Source organism: Pezoporus flaviventris, unplaced genomic scaffold (assembly GCF_033815535.1).
Source record: "Pezoporus flaviventris isolate CSIRO_AGI_PZ_B2104156 unplaced genomic scaffold, CSIRO_AGI_Pfla_v1 ptg000009l, whole genome shotgun sequence".
Lineage (NCBI taxonomy): Eukaryota > Metazoa > Chordata > Aves > Psittaciformes > Psittacidae > Pezoporus > Pezoporus flaviventris.
The window spans coordinates 3,974,778-3,988,968 of NW_026892557.1; the positions used below are offsets into that span (position 1 = coordinate 3,974,778).

Genomic DNA, 14,191 nt, shown 5'->3' on the forward strand with positions numbered 1-14,191 from the left:
ACCTGTACTGCTCTTGCTTACATTTTAAACAGGTGACTAAAAGTCAAGGTAAGTTTCACTATTAAAATAATTCAAAGTCTTATTCCATCACCAAGTGTTACCTCAGTTACTCTCAGCTGTGAACAAGCCTTCCCTGATCCAGTGCTCTCTTCAGAGTCTATCAAAGGAGGTTCTCCATCCCACAGGTTTGTCTTAGCTCTGCATCAGGAACAGATGGCTGAGCATCCTTCCATCCCTGGAATGAAAAAGGTTGTTGGATACCATCATTACCTTCACTGTAAATAAGAACTTTTAATACCATGTACAAAGAAAATGGAAATTCCCTCTAACCTCAATTTGGCAAGAGTTTATTATGGTATCACCTACTCTTTCCTTTCACCTTCTAGTTCCCGGGTGCCTGCCAGTTAAAGCAGCAGGCTATTCCTGCAACACTCTGAAGCAAACGATTGTATTTTAATGAAAAAAAAAAACCTCAAACCACCTGCTGAACACCAGCTGAAGTCAGGGAAAATCTCTCCTGTTTGTATTAAGAAAATAAATCAGGTTTTATTTGATTTACCAAGTGCAAAACCCCCATACAAAGACACCTACTTCAATTTAAGGATCTTAAACCTGTTAAATCTACTCTCAGTTTACATAAGCCAAACTGAAACAAGACATTTCAAAGCCAAAATAGAATGTCTGAGTTACCCATTTAAGTCAGTTTTAACCCATTATATTAGCTCACTTTTCTCCTGGAGACAAGCACTGCAGCAGGTTCAGAACAAACACAATCTTGGAAAACAAGAGGAAGGTGGATGGAGAGGTGAAAGAGGCACTTTCCTTTAGCTACAACACTATAGACTTGAGAAACGTTTATATTCTAATATACACAGCATATACACAGCATATACACAACATAATAACAAAATATTCTAATATACACAGCATTGCTATTTTTACTCCTTCCACTTAGAACATGTATAAACCATTTAGCATGAAGAGAACACGATCCAGGCAAGGAGAGGAAAAGGTATCACACTGCTTTTACTCAGTGCAACTTTATACAAACTTTAGAGCAACCCAAAGAGCATGCATTTACATGCCTAAAGCAAATTTTACTGAAGTATCTAAACCATAACGTATTATTCTTAATCTGGAATGGAAAGGACAGTGAAAAGGTATATGAAAGGAGTGCTGGGAGGAAACATTATTGACTCCAGAGGAGCTGCAACACTGCAGTTGAGCACCAGAGCGGTTTAACCAAGCTCCAGTGTCACCAGAAGGCCTGAGGTTTCCCCTGCCCAGTTCACATTATCAGTGTTACAGCCACCCTTAATAATGCATCTTTTTGAACTGCTGTGGGACACCTCAGTAAGTGCAATACCGTAGACAGCAGAAGTGTAACCACAGAACATGCTTGATGGTTCCCTCGTATCTGAGCAGGCTGTCAGGAAGCCATCTGGGTATGACAATAACATATTCTCTTGTCATTGTGTCTCACTGTGTCTGCTCTCATCAACAGGGTAGGCTACAATAAGAACACTTCTCACATGGAACAGTGAGGCTGGAACATGGAACATTTCTGTGCTTTTCAAAAGTGATTAAATGTGCCTCAGGAAATTACAGAACAGGAAAAGGTCTTACTGCGCTGTGGCACTACTAAATATCCTCCTCGTGTAACTGCTTCTGCGCCTTCTCCCAGCCATTCCTAATGACACACAGAGATCATCATGTAAATAAAACATCTGTATGGTGGCAGAAACAAGCAGTAAATGAAGACTGCTTTGGAGGCTTCCTGCACTACCCTACGTCCACAGATTGTGGTTGTCATTGGATTATTTCCTTCTAAGCATAAATTCTGCTTGTCTCGTAGAGGATTTTTAGATAAGCTATATAATATGATATGCATGCTCTAGCCTTTGTAAAACAACCCACTTTCTCAGCTGAAGAGGCCAAGAATACAGCTGAGCAGTTACAAACAGATAGAAATACCTCCCCATTACCCTCTCCAGCTTAAGGAAGGAGGATTGCCACAAGGACTAGTGGAGAAATGGATGGAATGAGAATAGGAACCACAGAATTTTTTAAATTGGAAAAGACCCTTAAAATCACCATAAAGAGCATCTAAAAAGCTAGTTTGGGTGTTGGTTCTTTGCAAAAGACCTGGAGTTTCTCCTGGTCTTACACATCTTTCACCTCCTGCTATGCGAGGAATCTTCTTAACCACTAAACAGTAGCTAAATAGCAACTTCAGAACTCTCATGTATCACCAATCTGCCCTGGGAATTCTTGCTGGAAGGAGGACTTGGCTTCCATTACTAAGTTCCAGCACAGCAAGAAACATTCAACTTGTCAAATCAGAGACAAGGACCTGCTATCAGCTTCCTTCCCCTTTGTTAATTCCTAATCCCGTTGATCACTCCCATCCGCAGGGACAGCTTTCCACTCCAGTCAGATCAGACAAAGTCACCACAGAGAAAATCAGTTCATGCTTGTAGTGGGAATTATTTGATAAAGTGGAATCCATCTCAAACAGTGAAGGGAAGATTCCACATGGCTGACTGCCAAGAAACATGCATTCATTTACAAAATAACCTTGAAAGAACTGCTTTAAAAATGCCCAATGAGACCTATGCCAACTTTCCCCCTGTTAAGTACACGTATTTGTCCTGGAATATGAATCACAGAGCCTGCAGAGATTCCATTTAATTAACAAAAAACCTCCAAGTAGTGAAGGATTAAAGGAATTATGCACTCGGGAAGTGAAGTAAAAAATTAAAGTCTGCTTTTGTGAGCCATTCATTTACTGCCTACGCTGAGTAGGGCAGTTAAATGCCAGTGATCATTAGGATACCTCTTGGATTAGTCCATAGCTCCTGCCCACACACTGAACTTCTATAGAAGTACTTGAAATTTGTCCTCTCGTACCCGCTGTGGGTATGAGAGTGATCCTGAGACTCTGTGGTGAATAAAATAAGTACACAAAGGTGAACATTTGAACAGGAAAATAAAGAAAAGCATAAGGATACCTGTGACAAAATTGCCTTTGTTCCATGCCCTCTCTAGATGCAAGCTGTTTGCCTCTTGCTTTGCAGACAGTGAAACAAGGCCATCTTCAGAGACAGGAAACTCTTCATAGGTGTCCAATATCTGCACCCTGCAGCTGACAGGGTATAAAGCAGTTTCAATCAGGGAGATACGGGAGACACCTCTTATACCTCATCCATCTTTTGCAATTTGCTGCTTTAGTATTTCTGCACTTCTTCACTTTGAGCCAGAACAAGAGCAAGACAACAGCCTGGGCTGCCCATCCCCCATCATCCCCACTACTAAGAAAAGAATCAGCACTTCCCTGCTCTCATAATTGCAGTTTTAAAAATAAACTGCAATTGCATAGTTAGTTCCATTACATTTTTGGTGGAAGAAACCTGATTTCAGGATCTGGTCTCTGCTCCTCGGTTTGCAGCTGCATTATCCAGAACCCAATTCCCATGTGATGTGCTGTATTTCCAAGCTCCAGTCACGCCAGACTTACTTTCCTTCATGTCCAACAGTGTGAAGCTTCAAGTTTTCTAATTCTGTAGTGCTGAGAGGACAGGGATTTAAGGACCAGTTTGTCAAGCTTCACTTGGAGAATATACCCAGACTACAGTCTGCCAGCCCAGCAGGGCCAAAAATCAAGAGGGTTTTTCCCTCCCAAACTGGTGGAAACTCTACCACAAAGGAGCAGTGTTTTAGCAGCTGTGCTTCTCTACCAGAGAACTTTTAGACAATTTGCCAATTCTGCAGCAAAATATCTTCAGAAAGGCCTATGGACCTGCTGCCATCTCCTTTTACGCACAGGTATGTATTCTGTGAAGCACACGTATGCCCCTTCAGTCCACCAGAGAGCAAGAAAACCTAGGTCAGAACCTCTCAGAGATCCTGCTTAACTTTCAGAGAAACTCAGAAGATAGAAATGCTACTATGCACAGCCAAACACACCATGTAGTGCTACGTGATTCTACAGAACATACACCACGTGTGCTACATTACAGTTAGGCAGAAGCAGCATCTTCAAAGGAGGAAGTTAACTGCAAGCGCCCAAGGTACGGTTGGTTTTGTTCCTTTGATCTGCTGAGTCTCCCAATAGGCTGTTTTCTGCACGCTCTAGAATGTAGAGTACACATAAAGCAATGCAAACTAACGGCAGGAAAAAGCCTTACTGCACACATGATTTCACAGTGGTCTAACAATCATGTCACAAAGCTGAGCAATCAGCTAAAATGGGAAATTTTAAGTTAGTGTTAACAACTTTGGTGTTAATGAGGCCACAATCTGCTAAAGCAGCAGTGACAGCAAAGCAAACCCCCCTCCCCAAAATGCCTCAATGATAAGCTAGACCCTAGCAGGGAAGCAAGCAATACTACAGGTATGTTTTTCTCTCGCACCAGCCAATATGTGTAAACCCATTGAAACAACAGGTTAAGTTAAAAATTCTAGTAAAATTCAAGGAAGAGCTGGAAACCTACATCAAACAAGCTCATCTGCAAATTACTAAATTCAAGCCAAAGCTACATCAAAAGTTATACCGAGGAAAAAGTCCCTCATGCGAATGCTGCTGCTAAATCGCATTCTCTCTCAAATCCCTGCTCTTTCCAAGTGTCACAATACTGCACTAAAACAACTACTTACACTTGCTTATCGTAATGCAGTTTAAAACAGGGGAAAGAGCTTTTGCATTATAGATGAGATTTAATCCTTCCTATTTTTGTATGATTTTGGTGGGTGGTTTTGTTGTGTCTTTAAGTTTTTCGTGATTTCATCAGCAACTTAGTCTTCACGAGCCATCACTTCAAACTAAGAATAGCTGTTTCTTCTGATAATTAAGAATAACATTTTATGATAGGATAGCACATACTTACTACTTTGAGTTTGCTCAGTGATTTATCTGGACTACTGCTGCTCTCTAACGTTACACCGAGGCACCTCAAAGCCTATGAGAATAAAGTTTGCCCACAAACCAGTTTTGGTAAGAATTAAGTCAATTCCCAAGTTTTCAAAGTGCAGTTCACACTTACGTCCCTCACCCACGTGCTCAGCGCTTTGTACCTTCGTTTAGGATGAGCTGTTTCTTTGCTTTGCATGATGACGTGTGCACTGTCCCCCGGGGAAAATGCCTTTGACATTTTGGTAGAGGAAAGAGTGTCTAAGTGACCATTTCAAATCTGAGTAAAGGCAATAAGCTGTGGGCAAGCTGCCCGACTTCCACATGACGCACTTCATGATGGCTCTAAGAGGCTGAGTCTTCCTTGAGAGAAGATAAAGGACATCGGTTGCTTGTGAAGAGTGCTTCATTAGCTTTCTTTGGAGGATGCTCAGAGTGAATATTGACAATGCCATTGTCATTGACAGTTCACTGAAGGAGAAGCATTGTACAGGGCATCCAGCACCAACAGTGAGATCATGCATCAAATCAGACCTAATTACTGTCTGCAGTTTTGGAATGAAGAGTTGCATGACTCAGATGAGGAGAGAGAATTCCTTTCTTGTTACTTCTCTCATAGGAAAGCACAGGGAAAGAGGTGCATAAAATACAGGAATTAGGTTAATTCTGTAGAGAAATTACTTTGTCATATCCATTCACTTCAGCAAAGAAAAGTCCCGAGAAACAGGATTTGTAGTTCAGACACCTGCAGCATATGTCCTGTAAGTCAATATTAGACCTCTGTACACACAGGATGACAGAGAAGTTTAGGTTAAAAGGACCTCTGCAGGTCCTCTCTTACCTCTCCCACCTTTACACTCAAAGCAGAGCATTTGAGCTTACATGGGGATGCCCACAGCCTCGACAAAGCCTTGGTTTGAAATTCAGTCCCCTTCCATCCCTGGAGCTGTTAAACCTGACTGGATACACTCCTGGACAAACTGCTCTGCCTGACCCTGATTTGAGCAGGGGAGGTTACAATAGAAGAGACAATAGGCTCAGAAAGTTGGGGCTGTTCAGCCTGGAGAAGAGAAGGCTGCGTGGAGACCTCAGAGCAGCTTCCAGTATCTGAAGGGGGCCTAGAGGGATGCTGGGGAGGGACTCTTCATTAGGGACTGTAGTGACAGGACAAGGGGTGATGGGTTCAAACTGAAACAGGGGAAGTTTAGACTGGATCTAAGGAGGAAATTCTTTCCTGTTAGGGTGGTGAGGCACTGGAATGGGTTGCCCAGGGAGGTTGTGAATGCTCCGTCCCTGGCAGTGTTCAAGGCCAGGCTGGACAGAGCCTTGGGTGGGATGGTTTAGTGTGAGGTGTCCCTGCCCATGGCAGGGGGGTTGGAGCTGGATGATCTTAAGGTCTTTTCCAACCCTGACTATTCTATGATTCTAAGAGCTCCAGATTCACAGAGTCCACAGCTTGTCTGGGCAACCCGTTAGCATGGGGTGTGCTCTCTCTGAATTAGACTTGCAGCAGAAATAGCCCTGCTCTAGATGACGGTTGTAGTTAATCTGCAATTAACCCTAGGAGTCACCAAATTTACAACATAAAAATTAATCTTCAACAGGAAACCTTAATGAAGACAAAAGCAAGCAGATCACTCCTTTTGCAACTTAAAATTATCACACAATTCAGCAGAGGGAAAGAATTTCAGTAACGTTAGTTGAATTTTACAGTATATTGAAGCGCATTTAAAGGCGCATTTGATTAGAGAGGCAGGAAAGAAAATTACCAAACTTTAATTCCTTATGAACCTGAACAGCCATAACCTTCTCACCACCTGAAGGAAACAAAATTGTTGTAACTTACTTACAAGGCTCTATACAGTCGGATATGATGCTTCACAGAGAATGAAGATGAGGGACCAGTCCAGTTAGTCTTCTCTCTTTGATACTAAATAGTAAGTAGAGAAGACAAAATATGCTAGATGGAGGGAAATGAAGACTAAAGTTTGAGATTACATACAGCAACTACTGTGCTAGCACTAAAAAAAAGCAAAAGCTGAAAAAGTTCAAAAACCCTTAGCTAACACACACAGAATTAGGTAGTTAGTTCCAATGGGGGAAAGAGAAGATAAGCAAAATGGAAAAGGGTCTCCCAGTCTAGCGAGGGACCTGTGTTTAATATCAGCCAAAGTAGTTTATATGTACCAAGCAAGTCTCCAGATGGAAGCTGTGCTTTCTCTGCCAAGACAGTTCTCTAGGGCAACATTGGATGAGGTCTTCTCAAATAAATAGATGTGAAATGCTCTGGGGGGCTCGGGGAGCTCAGAAATCAAACTCCCCTTCCATTCCCTTTGTAAATGAACTCGATATTTTAACTCCCCTTCTCTTGTACTTTTTCTGGCACAAGAACCCCAAATACAACACAACACATCCATCCATCTCCCAAGAAGAAAAAAAAAGTGAATTTCATATCAGATGCTTTGCGTCAAGGCTGCTAAGGCTCATAAATCAGCTGTCTGATTGCCCTGGTCATTTCAACTAATGTCTGACCCTTTTGTTAACTCATGATTTATAACTGGAAGTTACTTTTTTTTTAATGCCAGATTTATAAACTTTACTGTGCTTGGTTTGATATAATATCCATTTTGTACACCAAGCTATAAGACAGTAAATTTATTGTCTATGAACTGTTACCTTGAAAAATTACATCAATGCAAAGTGGTTTCCATTTAGAATCAATGGGCAATAAATTCATTGGATTTTTTTCTTCTGAAGGGGGGAGAGAACATGATGATATTTATGAGGTCATGAGCGGCTATATAACGGGTGAAACAGGGAGCAGAGGCAACAGACAGGAGTTCGGAGATACAGGAGTAGGCAAAGACGAGATCCATCCAACACAGCAACAATGCATAAGCTGGTATTCTGCTGTCTCATTATTATTGGCTTCTCCTGTCCTCTCTCATCTCTCCCCATCATCAATGCCAGTGAGATGTCGTATCAACTCTCAGGTAAGAGCATTTTGATTTTAATGGTCAGAAAGCAGGGGCTGAAGCAGCAAACCCAGAAGAGAAGCAGCTATGCTTTCTGAAGGGCCTTCATCTGTGCTGACCAGCTTAGCAAAGGTGGGAATTTCTTCCCAACACTGGCAGCACACGTGACATCATCAGTGAAGGCTACTCTTTAAAATGGGGGAAACTGGGTGCCCTAAATATTTATTCCTGCTGCTTTGAGATCCAGGAGACAAAGGTATCTGAGCCTTCCAGCACCGAATGTAAGCTGGCATGTACAGCATCTGTCTTTGAAGCAGCATTAGTAGGCATTGAGTAATTTAAAGAAACTTGGCTGTACAGTGATATTTAGCTGAAGCTGTATTTAAAAAGGGGGAAACCTACTGCAGAGATTGATGCATTCCTACTGAGATCAAGAACAGGCAAATCTGTCTTACACTACAAAAACAGTGTATTGAGCATGCTATTTGTTTGCGTTAAAGCAAATTCCATTCAGTCCAATGGAAGAATGAATCTTGGCTTGAAAAAGCTGCCCTCAAAGTTTGGCATTATAGCATACATCAAGATTGGAAGAGCTCAGTAAAGATGCACAACAACTGGGATGGCTGCTGTCATCAGAGCGGACCTGTACTGGAAGAGTTTCTGAAATGAGTTCTGAAAAGCCAGGCAAATCAAACCCAAAGTTACTGCATAAAGGTGACTATTAAGAAGTGGCTGTTCTTACCTGGTTTTCAGGTACAACAGCCATTGTGCTGGTTTATAGGTATCAGTAGTCCCTAGCTTGCTTTGAACATCTTGGACTCACTAAGCCAGCATCTTCTTAAGCCTTCCTCTATGTAACCTGCATTTACAGACAACCATGACTCAGTATGGATAGCATCTATCACATCACAGGGTGAACAAGCTGGCTCTAACATTACTGCATTTGTTTGAAGACATCCATTAGGCTTATTAAATCTTCCTTGCTAATATAAAGTCTGTGCACTGGATAAGATAGAACTCTGTATTAAAGAGGGCTCTCATTTATGGCTTTGTGGTTTGGTTTGGGTTTTGTTGTTGTTTGTTGGTTTGGGTTTTTTAATCTCAAAATCAATTTACCTGCCAACACTGCTCTGAATTTAAAAACAATACAAGGCTAGAGAGAGGAATTATCTTATTATTGGGAAGTTACAATACTGTTATAAAGAGTGTCTTACACCAAAATCCCCACTGTCCTTTGCAACTGCCCATTTGTACAGTGAACAAACTAACAATGTGGGCATCAAAGGTCTTCATGTTCTTGATCTATGTCTAAGATTTTGAAGTGTTGAGGGATTATTTTCAGCAGCTTATTTTCTTATATATACACCCTATTAAGGAGTTAGGGATTCTTACCCACCCTGCAGGTAAGAGCAACTAGAATGCCATAGTATCACCTAAAAGTGCAACTAGAAAACAATACTCATCTCCACAACTGGAGTTTGACAATAGCATCCTCTCATTGCCCCCAGTTTTGAATGTCTGCTATATATTAGCAAACATGAAATTTACTGTTCAGATTACAGAAGCCTTATTTACCTCAAGTGTAACACCACGAAGGGCTCCTACTGAAGAGCTGCCCCAGGGCACAGCCTAGTTACAGAAATCCAAATTCTCTATGCACCTACAAATTAATTCCATCAGGTATCCGCTATCTGTTGTTTCAGAAAAAGTAGTAGTATCTGCAACTGGTACACACATTAAATGAGAGAGATGACTGAAACGCATCGAGAAGCACAGCTGCCAAAATATTCCTACATTTATCCTGCCCTTCACCTCATTTTATTGCATTTAATAGTTGGGAAACCAAACAGGTTAATAGGCCTTGAACAGGAAGCTTTGTCTTTATTCATGAAAAAGCTCCAGCATAGTTGATGTAGAAATGGACTAAAAACTGGTGTGTGAGTTCCCCAAGCAATGGCAGCAGCTGCTGTTGGGTCAAAAAACTTTCTTAAAGAAAGACCTGCCAGAGAAATGAGGACCTGGCATTAACATCAGGAAGGTATCTCTTCTCAAAGCTCTGGAAGTAAAAAACCCAAGACAAAACACACAAGTATCCCTATTATATTCATTAAATGAGGATAAGCAATTTCATTATAGTCTTCATCAGGCTGCCAACAGACCTGATGAGAAATCATCTGAGACAGACTGAAACAGGGATTCAAAGCAAAAAACCCTCTTACTGTATGCTTCTTTGTCATCTTCCATTTGCAGCTGATGAAGATCCAAGATTAGACCTGGAGAGACTGGGCAGCCTAGGAAGCACTTCCCTGCTTCAGTTCCTGCCAGAGCTCTTGGGCACACTGACTGAAGACAATAAAGGAGGTGAGGAATTTACCACAACAATATATGGAGGAGTGCCCATGATCTGCATGTCCAGCTTCCATAAATATTTTGTCCCACTCCTGGGTATTTTCTGGAGCACAGCATTATGTGCAAGCAACAGATAGCTGACATTTAGTGAACTGGGACCTTGGGGAAACCTGCTGAGCAGCCATGCTTGCAGCTCAATATTAGCTGTAAAATGTCTCCAACTCAGTTTAGTAAAACCTCCATACAACAAACCCAGGGCAAGGCAAAAACTGGCCTAGAAGGAGCTAGCAGACAAAACAAAACAGCAGTCTCTTAAAAACCATCAGTACTTGCAGAAGATGCAACAGCAGCAGATGGTTCTGGGGGCAACAGATGCCTGCTGAAGGACAATACAGTTTGCATCTGCTGAATCCCAGATCCTGCAAGGAGAACTGGCCCTGCTGCATCAAAAGGGTTTTCTATTTGGTCCACTGAACATTCCAGCCTCCTGCTGGCTCCAGAATCATGGCACACGATGCCTTGCATAGGTTCCTCATTTCTAAATGGTAAACATTTCATTATGTCTCCCCTCTCCAGGTCTTAGCCCCAGCAGCTACAACCCAAGGGAAAATATCAAAGAGGTAAGCAAATGACCACCTGTCACTGAAACAAGAAAAACAAGACCCCACATTTTAAACCACATTTTAAAATACATGGAATTGTTATCATCATTTAAGAACCAAAGACTTCATAAACAGTACAGACTAAAACATGCCACAGTGCTCTTGAAGCAGGAATCAGCTAGTTAGGTAAGTGGGAGGTGGGGAAACCAGCAAAAAATCCAGAGCTCTTCATTCTACCCACCCCGAAAAACTGCTTTACTAAATAAAGGCCAACTTCCAGCTTCACCAAGCCAGGCCATTAACCAGTATAAGCTGCATGTCATTTCCCCCCAACACTACAACATAAGCTACACAGTATTATCAGATTTGTTATGAACCATTAGGTAAATAGAGAACATAATTCCTGCTGAATTATATATAAAGGCAGAAGACGGGGACCAGTTTCAGTGCACCACCTAAATCAGAGGGCACATGGGGCAGTCGCCTCTCCTTCCCCCAGTCAGAACACAGGGCTGTGCAGTCAGCTGGGGCACTGAAGAATGGACTTTCCCACTGGGAACATTTATCATCCAACAGTAACCTGTCTAATGGTGTTTGACTTTAGACTTTCTACGGAAATCATCCTCGAATTGCTTTGCTGGGCCGCTTCTTGACCAAGGATAGGAAACAGTACAAGAAACGTGGGAATCTTTCCGAGTGCTTCTGGAAATATTGTGTGTAAGCAGGAGAAGAAAGTCTCCCTGACTTTGGTTGTGTAATTTATACAGATGTCTGAAAACATGTTTATAGATTTGCTTTTGATTTGAGAATGAAGAAACATGAAGACAGCTCCTAACTTTACATTCTATGCTACTTGGAAATTAATAAATTCTTGATGTTTTGCAATGATGCTGTGAGCAGTGTGGTATTTACTTAAGACTACAGCACAATAGAAGAAAGTAATGGGACAAAGAGATAAATGTGCAACATGAAAAGAACTCGTGCAGGGGAAGTAAGATTCCCATGGGGTCCCATGAAACCTCTCAGAAGATGCCTCAGTTGCATCTAAGTCCAGAGGCAAGAGGACTTTCTCTTTTGTTGCTTGGTCTCTTGACATAGCTTGGGATGCCAGGGAGAGAGGGTCATTGCTGCATTCCCTGATGATGCTGAGCCAGTGAGGGATGGCAGCTTAGCAGTGCCCAATCCCCTCCTAACATCCACAAGGCACCATGGAAACAATCAGCACATTTCAGGATCAGGATCAAGCATCTGCTCCCACTACCACTGGAGAGAAATAACTGCTCAATCCCAGGTACTTCTCAGTAATATCTGCAATGAATAAAGCTAAAGATTCCCCTCCATGGGATGGCAATCTTGACAGTATGCACATTCTCAGTCTAAGTTGTGAAGCCCTACCTTGTTCAATACATGCTCTGCATGTATCTCATGCCAATCAAGGCTCAAAGAAAGCTTGACACAAACTTCACTTAATACACATACTACATCAATTGCAATAATATACATCATAAATCTCTGAATGTGCTGTTTAAACAAGGCTTGATGCAGCTTGCTCACCTCACATAAATTGTAAGACAGATGAAGGCAGTTATAGCAAAGAAAAACATCCTTACAGCAGCTGGATGCACTGTGCAGCTACTTGAAGTCTTCTGAACATTCATCCTTACACAACGGAGCAGTCAGTGCCTGTCTGGAAGTTCCTCCTTTCCTGCCTCCTCATCAGTCAATAAAAACTGTAAGAAAGACTCCAAATTTATCTAAATGAGTAACCATCTAAGGCAGATTTATTTCATAGACATGGAAAGGGGTAGAGCCTACAAAGGGTGGAGGGAAAAGAAATAAATCTGTTCAATTCCGCTTCAAATATTGCAAACATAAGGCAAAATAAGCAAACCCCACAAGAGCACCTATGTACAATCAGAAAGAGGTCATGAATAGTTTCGTACAAGTCTATTTTCTAGACATTACCACCACCAAAAGTAAACACACCCTGGAAACATTATTTTTTGCAGCATATTTTTAGTTTTATTTATAAAACCAGAAGCTCCTTTGAAGTCTACAGCGAAAAATCACACCTGGAAATTCAACCCCAGCTGAGTATTGTATCAATAAAATATTCCTGATGTAAAAATTCATTTGATTGCAATTTAAAACTTGATTCAGCTGGAAGATAAACTTACCAACCCGGGACTCATTCAGCAAATACTCATCGCACTGGAAAAACACATTCAGGTCCCTCCTGTTCCTCACAATGCCATGAAAATATTTGCACATCAACTCCTCTTTTAAAAACACAATTCTGTATTTTATGAATACAACAAAAAAGAAATTGCCAGAGAAATCCACCGAGGGTTTCTAAACTGCTGCTGCCCCCACAGGGGGTATTAACTGCATCATTACTGCACTTGCATGTTTTCCCTTTGGTCACCAAAGAAGTGACCTTCCCAACAGTTCTAACCTGTCTGCAATGTTTAAATTATGCCAGGTAAGACAAAGCCACATAAGCAAAATAGTGTGTGCAAATCTGGCTGCACTATTTACTCCACTGATCTTTCAGAACAGACCTGGATCTCCCTTTGACTGCTCCAGCAAACTAGAGACTGAAAGAGTAATATAAACCGACGTAGAAACTACCAGTTCCTGAAACCTTATGGAAATGAGGTCCTTCCCAAACATCTTGATAAGGCATTTGACTGCAAGACGGTGTGGTTCTAGTGGGGTAAAGAGTAGCTTGAGAAACTGTTTTTTGTCCTAAATCTGGCTTTGCAGCAAACACCGCTTGATTTTGGGGCAAATATTTAGTTTCATCATCACACAGGGCACTGATTCACCTCTTCAGTCTTATTTTTTCTCCCACACCATATTTATTCTATAACCCAGGACTAACATAGCCCCAGACAAGGACTTGCACCCAAGATTTAGCCAGGATTACAAACTTTGAATTCAAGCTCCTAGGCACATGCACCTTCATTATTGTATGGTCAGAGGGTATGATGTTCACAGAACTACAAAAACTAGGATGTCTGGGATTTCTGCCGCTGAAGGATCTTTCTGGGCACAAATTTACAGGAGCAAGTGCTACAAACAGGGTTAACATCTCCAAGCAAGGAACACATACAATACTATCAAGTTTTTATATAAAGGTCAGAAACTTGACCACTTGTAGCAAAGACAGCACAGGATACAGTGAGTGAAGCTCCACAAGTTATACTCCTGGATTTGGTTTGAACCGGGGGTATATATTGTGCAAGCCCTTTGTCTCTCTGCCTCTTTTATACAACCAGCATGTTTCCAGACCTAGGGAAGGAAAGCATCTTTCAACTGTTAGGTGCATTATTAACATTCTCCTAAACTAAGCC

General features: G+C 41.6%; 1 protein-coding gene across 1 annotated transcript; it reads left to right on the forward strand.

The window, feature by feature from the left end:
- The first annotated feature begins 7,736 nt into the window (after nt 1-7,736).
- Nucleotides 7,737-11,563, forward strand: UTS2 (urotensin 2). The gene is made up of 4 exons (XM_061450324.1): nt 7,737-7,902; nt 10,135-10,245; nt 10,810-10,853; nt 11,440-11,563. Exons 1-4 carry the CDS (start codon nt 7,800-7,802, stop codon nt 11,554-11,556), a joined length of 375 nt encoding a protein of 124 aa, XP_061306308.1. The 5' UTR covers nt 7,737-7,799; the 3' UTR covers nt 11,557-11,563.
- Nucleotides 11,564-14,191: the final 2,628 nt, after the last annotated feature.